Source organism: Triticum urartu, chromosome 1 (genome assembly GCF_003073215.2).
Source record: "Triticum urartu cultivar G1812 chromosome 1, Tu2.1, whole genome shotgun sequence".
In the NCBI taxonomy this organism is placed as follows: Eukaryota; Viridiplantae; Streptophyta; class Magnoliopsida; order Poales; family Poaceae; genus Triticum; species Triticum urartu.
Genome location: NC_053022.1, coordinates 467,330,223 through 467,338,270, shown reverse-complemented (window position 1 = coordinate 467,338,270; position 8,048 = coordinate 467,330,223). Strand labels below are relative to the sequence as shown.

Sequence of the window (8,048 nt, the reverse complement as noted above, 5' to 3'; positions counted from 1 at the left end):
GGTTGAGAGGTATGACACCTCCAACAAGTTCTTTATCTATAAGATGGAGGAGAACAACTCCGTTAGTGAGCACGTACTCAAGATGTCTAGATACTATAATCGCTTGAACTAGTTGGGAGTTAATCTTATGGATAAATTAGCGGTTGACAGAGTTCTCTAGTCACTTTCACCAAGCTACAAAAGCTTCATGATGAACTATAATATGCAAGGGATGGGGAAGAAGATCCCTGAGCTTTTTGCGATGCTTAAGGCCGCGGAAGTAGAAATCAAGAAGGAGCATCAAGTTTGATGGTAAAAAAGACCACTAGTTTCAAGAAAGGCAAGGGAAAGAAGGGAAACTTCAAGAAGAATAGTAAGCCAGTTGCTGCTTCGGTGAAGAAACCCAAGGCCGGACCCAAACCTGAGACTGGGTGATTCTATTGCAAGGAGAATGGCCACTAGAAGCGGAACTGCCCCAAGTACTTGGTAGATAAGAAGGCTAGAAACGTCAATAAAGGCATATTTGATATACATGTTATTGATGTGTACCTTACTAGTTCTCATAGTAGCGCATGGGTATTTGATACTGGTTCGGTTGCTAATATTTGTAACTCAAAACAGGAGCTGCGGAATAAACCGAGACTAGCTAAGGACGAGGTGACGATGCGTGTTGGAAATGGCCCAAAGGCTGAGTTGGCAACATTGGCGGATGTCCGGACTTGGAATTTCAGACGATTTTTGGAATTTCAGACGTCTTGACCAGTTCACAGACATTTTATTACTCCTGTTAGATGACAAAAAATGATTGAACCATCCGGGCATTTTGGTGATCCATGTTGGTGTTGCCCTTAGGTTAACGTGTTTACCATGATTTGGTATTGAGACGTCACGAGGGGATAGAGTTATAAATTTCAATATGGCTTGCAGGTAGGCGGTGCCAACACATTTTGGTTTGAGTATAGTGTGCAAGAAAAGGTTGCTTATTTTGGTCTGAGTATTTGTTCAAGGATAAAACAAAAAGTCCTAGCAGAGATACATTTGTGAATGGTGGGCTTAAGAACTGGAACATGAAAGCAAGATTGAAGAGGCATAATGGTGTTGTCACTAGTGCTCATGCTGAAGCTCAAGAAAAATATGATTGTTCAGTACACCTAAAACATCAATTAGGGAGTCTATTGCTTCAAAGGCCACATAGTATAAGGCTCAATATAAGCTCCATATGATATGGACACTCAATTTTTTGAGGTTTCCTATTGCACTAAGGCTTGACATTTGGAGGGAATGATGAAAGTGAAGACTCGACAAATAAAGGGAATTTCCTTGAGCTTTAAAATTGGCTAGCATGAAATTTTGAAGAGGTCGATAGGGTGGTTATAAAGAATGCTCCACAAAAATGTAAGATGACATGTGATACGTCTTCTTCGTATCTATAATTTTTTATTGTTTCATGCCAATATTATACAACTTTTGCATACTTTTGGCAACTTTTTATATGATTTATTTGGACTAACTTACTTATCCAGTGCCAGTGCCAGTTCCTGTTTGTTGCATGTTTTCGTTTCGCAGAAAATCCATACCAAACGAAGTCCAAACACGATAAAAATTTATGGAGAATTATTTTGGATTTAAAGAAAGCACTGCCAGGGAGACAACCCGGAAGTTTTAGAGAGTCATTTATTTCTATTGAGTGCTTTTATAAATTTTAAAAACAAAAAAATATAGGGGAACTTAAAGCTTCACAAAAAGAAAAGCGAAAGTGAGAGGGACGAGCATTGTGAAAGTGGAGGGTGTCCTTGAACTTTGTTCATGCCCAGGGAAACTTTGTGAATATTAATTACAGAAACTTTTCAACAAAAATAATTATCCCCTTGTACAATTCCATTGTATTATAAAAATAATGTGCCAAGGTTTGCCTTTGGGATGATAAAATTGCTTGTTGGTGTGTGCGGTGCAAAACAGAAACTTTGTCTGTAGTGCTCGATTTTACATTTTTTACTGGAACGTCAAACAGTTCTGAAACCTTTTGCAGTGTATTTATATACAAAATTTTTATTTTTCCTAATTGTTTCAGAATTGTTTGAGTTACAGAAGTATGGTGGATGTTTAAATCCTTACAGACTGTCCTGTTTTCACAGATTGCTGTTATAGCTTCATTATTTGCATATGTTTGAATTCTTGTTGAAGCCTCCTTGACTTGAGGCCATAGAATTATGATAGAATACAGTGGGTAATGTTTGTTTATAATTATACAATAATGTTACAGTAGTACATGATGGGATTTCATTGCCATATTCACTAACCCCGCCACTAAAAGTTCGGTTAAGTTTTGTGTGGATGAAGTGTTCGAAGATCGAGGTGGTCTCGATATGAGGAGAAGGACGAGAGGCAAGAGCTCAAGCTTGGGTATGCCCAAGGAACCCCAAGTAAATATTCAAGGAGACTCAAGCGTCTAAGCTAGGGGATGCCCCGGAAGGCATCCCATCTTTCTTCAACAAGTATCGGTATGTTTTCGGATTCGTTTCGTTCATGTGATATGTGCAAATCTTGGAGCGTCTTTTGTGTTTATTTTTCATTTTTCTTGTATGCACCATGCTGGTATAAGATAGTCCATGGTTGATTTATAGAATGCTCATTGCACTTCATTTATATCTTTTGAGTGTGGCTTTATAGAATGCTTCATGTGCTTCACTTATATCATTTGAAGTCTGGATTGCCTGTTTCTCTTCACATAGAAAACCATTGTTTGAAGAATGATCTTTTGCTTCACTTATATTTGTTAGAGCATGGTCTTTTGTAGAAAGAATTAAACTCTCATGCTTCACTTAGATATATTTAGAGTCAACAGGAATTGGTCAATTGCATGGTTAGTCATAAAATCCTACATAAAAATTATGGATCACTGAATATGATATGTTTGATTCCTTGCAATAGTTTTGTGATATAGAGATGGTAATATGTGGGAGGTACTAGTAAACAGTTGTGGTCAGTAAGAATATTGGTGTTAACGTTTGTGATTCCCAAAGCATGCATGTATAGTCTCTCGTTATGCTATGATGTTGGAGCATGATTTACTATTGATTGTCTTCCTTATGAGTGGTGGTCGGGGACGAGCGATGGTCTTTTCCTACCATCTATCCCCCTAGGGGCATGCGTAGTAGTACTTTGCTTCGAGGGCTAATAAACTTTTGCAATAAATATATGAGTTATTTATGACTAATGTGAGTCCATGGATTATACGCACTCTTACCTTTCCGCAATTTGCTAGCCTCTACGGTACCATGCATTGCCCTTTCTCACCTCGAGAGTCGGTGCAAACTTCGCCGGTGCATCCAAACCCCGTGATATGATACACTCTATCACACATAAGCCTTATTATATCTTCCTCAAAACAGCCACCATACCTACCTATTATGTCTTTTCCATGGCCATTCCGAGATATATTGCCATGCAACTTCCACCGCTTCAGTTTGATGACTTGAGCATTTCATTGTCATATTGCTTTGCATGATCATATAGCTGACATAGTAGTTGGGGCTCAGCCACCGTTCATCATTTTTCATACATGTTACGCTAGATCATTGCACATCCTGGTACGTGCCAGAGTCATTCATATAGAGTCATATTTTGTCATAGGTATTGAGTTGTGATTTTTATTTATTTTGAGTTATAAGTAAATAGAAGTGTGATGATCATCATTATTCATTTTTAGAGCAGTTCCCCAGTGAGGAAAGGATGATGGAGACTATGATTCCCCCACAAGTCGGGATGAGACTCCAGACAATGAGAGAAAAAGAAAAAGAAAAAAAGGAAGGAAGAAAAAAAAGAAAAAGAGAAAAAAATAAACAAAGAGAGAAGGGGCATTGTTAGTATCTTTTACCACACTTGTGCTTCAAAGTAGCATCATGTTTTTCATATGGAGAGTCTCCTATGTTGTCACTTTCATATACTAATGGGAATTTTTCATTATAGCAATAGATGAACACCCACTTAGTTTTCATATTGAGCTTTCATACACTTATAGCTCTTAGTGCATTCGTTGCATGGCAATCCCTACTCCTCGCATTGATATCGATTGATGGGCATCTCCATAGCCCGTTGGTTAGCCGCGTCGATGTGAGACTTTTTCACTTTTTGTCTTCTTTATATTTACCCCTATCATCATACTCTATTCCACCTATAGTGCTATATCCATGGCTTGCGCTCATGTATTGTGTGAGGGTTGAAAAAGCTGAGGCGCGTTAAAAAATATGAACCAATTGCTCGGCTTGTCATCGGGGTTGTGCAGGATAAATACTTTGTGTTAAGAAGACAGAGCATGACAAGACTATATGATTTTGTAGGGATATTTTTTCAGCGTTGATATTTTGAAAGACATGATTGTTTGTTGGGATGCCTGAGTATTGATGTCTTTATGTCAAATTATAGACTATTGCTTTGAATCATTTATGTCTTAATATTCATGCTATGATTAGATATATGATCATGTTTATGCTAGGTAGCATTCCACATCAAAAATTATCCTTTTTATCATTTACCTACTCGAGGATGAGCAGGAATTAAGCTTGCGGATGCTGATACGTCTCCATCGTATCTATAATTTTTTATTGTTTCATGCCAATATTATACAACTTTTACATCTTTTTGTTAACTTTTTATATGATTTATTTGGACTAACTTACTTATCCAGTGCCCAGTGCCAGTTCTTGTTTGTTGCATGTTTTTGTTTCGCAGAAAATCCATATCAAATGAAGTCCAAACGCGATAAAAATTTACGGGGAATTATTTTGGAATATTTCCTCGTGATCACAGAAGCAACACTGTTTGTTGCCTTGCCATTTACATTTTGCTAGATTACCTTTAGTAAGAATAACTCCACTATGAACAAACCACATGGAAATTTTAATTTTGAGTGATACTTTTGTTTTCCAAATGTGCTTTGAATGGAGTCCAGAGTTGATTAAATCTATGTACATATATTAGGACGTGAAAACCCAGAAGGCTTAAATCTATGTACATAGATTAGACCGTGAAACCCTAGAAGGCGCCAACTTCCAATGCAATGTGTCTGGTACATTAGTGAGGTTAATACGTATCAACCATTGAACTAAATGCACCCACACAGTCCACTTATCCCCGATCAGAGCTCTCCTGAATTAGATATTCAGTGTATTTGACCTCCAATACAATGCTCACATAGTATTTCTTACACTGAACAATATTTTACAAAGAAGGATACTGTAAAGCAAGGGGCATGTCCCCAAGCCAAGTATCCTCCCAGAACCTAGTTGTCCGACCATCACACATATGAATTCTTCCCCAATTGAAAAAGCAACCAGGGTGAATGAAATGGTTGCACAGTGACTTGAGACAGCGTCTTTGAGCGTGTTTTTTACACAATAACGGTATCCACACTCCTCGTCCTCTGAAGCGAGTCTATAAAGTCATTTGATAAGCAAACACGTATTTTTTAACTCGAGATCCAAACTCCGCCCCCCCCCCCCCTGGTCTTTTGGCCTGCACAAAACATCCCACCTCGCCAGACGGTATTTGGCCTTATGTTCATCACTCTGCCAAAAAAATTCTAGAACGTTAGAAATCTAGTCTTTTTTCATACCCCTATTGGCACTTTAAAAAAAATGAGAGCATGAACATAGGCAAACTCATGAGAACCGATCTCACAAGGACCGATGTGCCTCCATAGGACATCATTTTACCCTTCCAAAAATTCAACCTTTTCTCCAACCAATCCACATGCATTTCCCTTCTATTATTGGTGATTTTCCTATGATAAATCGGGATACCGGGATATGTAAATGGCAAACTACCAATTTCACATCCATACAATTATATGTAATCGCTCTCAACTTCTTCGGCGCATCCAAAGCACAACAATTCACTCTTATGAAAATTTATTTTAATTCGAGACATCATACTTGAAACAGTGGCATTAAAAGACTTGTGGATTTTGGCATTCTTTCTTTCGCCATGGCGGGTTCTCAAAACAACTCCAATGTGCTTCACGATCTCCGTTTTTCAAGACACTTGGGATGCTCCGGCGTGCAACTACATCGTCAACGGGCATGAATACACCGTGGCGTACTATCTTGCCGATGGTATGTATCCTCGGTGGGGGCATTTGTGAAGACTATATCCCATCCCTAAGGTAACAAGTGATGTCTCTTTGCACTGCAAGAAGTTACTAGGAAGGATGTCGAGAGGGCATTTGGAGTGCTCCAAGCTCGTTGGGGTGTTGGTCGTGGGTTTTCAAATATGTGGGATCCGAGGACATTGTTGCAGGTCATGAATTGTTGTGTAATCTTGCACAACATGATTGTTGAGGATGATGACAGAGGGAAAGCCCGCACGCATGATTTTTAGAAGTCTGGAGTACATGTTCATCTCCCGGCACAAGATGTAGAGCATGTTGCGAACTTCCTAGAGATGTATTGACAACTTTAAGATACCCATGCTCACATGCAACCACTCGATGATCTGGAGTATGTGTGGATGCACACTAGAAATAATTGAATTTTATGTTTGAACTATGCACCATGAATAAATTTTATGTCTGAACTATGTGATTTTCTCCCCGGATACATTTTATGTTAAATGTTATTTGTGTGCTATATTCATTATTGTTTTGCTTATTCATATCGTTCAATGGTCCATGTGCATGAATTTGCATGTAATTGGTCCATGTGCATGAATTTGCATGTAATTGAGATTTTGGAATTGGAGGTTGGCCGGACGGACATAGGGGGGGGGGGGGGGGGGGGGGGGGGGGGGGGGGGGGGGGGGGGGGGGGGCAGCTCCTGTCCACGGATGAGACGAGTCCGTGGACCTATAGGGGGTCAAATTTGTCCAGTCCAGTAGTCCTGTTAGAGATGCTCTAAACCCTAGCCACAGAAGATCTTTCCCTTCACCCTCACCTTCTTCCTTCCCTCCCACCGGCCCCTTCAAAAGAACCAAGCTAACACTTATAGCTTGTACCGAACCAAATAAACCCCCAGTTTGAAATACACAGAGGCACTGACAAGCACACATGCGCGAGCTTCTTCTACTCTCTTCACCAGTTCGGCTCCATCTCTTCATCCAACTACTCCTGTTGCTGCTGCCGGTTCTCCATTCTTCTGCACTTCCCATCAACTGTCACACCGATGGTGAAGAAGCAACCATTGAGCTCGCTCTTCTACCCCGTCAACTCGGCCAACAAAGACACTCCGCCGTCGTCGCCTCCCACTCCGACGGCCACCCCACAGGCATGGATGTGGCCTTCCTGCAAGAACCCAACGGCTCATTCCTTCCGGTCCCCGTCCGCTTCTGCGGCGGCGGCGGTGGCAGCCAAGAACGCCGCATCCCTTTTCGTCGACTCCTCCGCCCGCATGCACCACGACTGTGCCGCCTCCGACAGCCTCTCCACGGAGTCCGAAGCCTCCGGCGCCGCGGCCGAGGACATGGCCGACGCCATAGTCCGCGGTCTCCGGTCCGACCGCCTCCGCTTCGAGCCCCGCGCGCCCTCTAGCTCCATCCTCGAGAAGAAGCCACCTCCAGCACCCGCGCGCGGCCATGAGGCTGCGGGGGCGACGTCGTTCGGCGGCGGCGTCGCGGTGGCGTTCGAGTCCGTGGACCCGTACCGGGACTTCCGGTCGTCAATGGAGGAGATGATGACGGCGCACGGCGCGGGCGACTGGGACTGGCTGGAGAAGATGCTGGGGTGGTACCTCCGCGCCAACGGCAAAGGCACCCACGCCGCCATCGTCAGCGCGTTCGTCGACCTGGTCGTCACCACGACAGCCAGCTCCTCCTCCGGCCACTCCTCCTTCACGCTCGCCGGGAGCGACTTGGAGAGCAGTAGCGCCGGCCGCAATGGATCTTTCCGCCTGAGGTGAACCGAATCAATCTCAGGCTTTCAGCCGCTCAGCTACGTGTCCGACGGTCCGACCGACTGCGTGTGCTACGTGAGTGCGCCTCGATTCATTTTGCCATGTAAACTGTAGCAGCTCCAGATTAATTAACCTGTACTAGCCTCTGGTTGTTCGTAATCCACGCTGCGTTACTGCTCCTGCGAA

The 8,048-nt window shown here is 42.4% G+C and overlaps 1 protein-coding gene across 1 annotated transcript; it reads left to right on the top strand.

Annotated features, from left to right (window-relative positions):
• The first annotated feature begins 6,966 nt into the window (after positions 1–6,966).
• LOC125535672 (transcription repressor OFP13-like) lies at positions 6,967–8,048 on the top strand. The gene has a single exon (XM_048698741.1). The coding sequence runs from the start codon at positions 7,137–7,139 to the stop codon at positions 7,866–7,868; it is 732 nt and encodes a 243-aa protein (XP_048554698.1). The 5' UTR covers positions 6,967–7,136; the 3' UTR covers positions 7,869–8,048.

Coding starts and splice junctions, on each gene's coding strand:
- LOC125535672 (XM_048698741.1), top strand. CDS start 7,137: ATGGTGAAGAAGCAACCATTGAGCTCGCTCTTCTACCCCGTCAACTCG.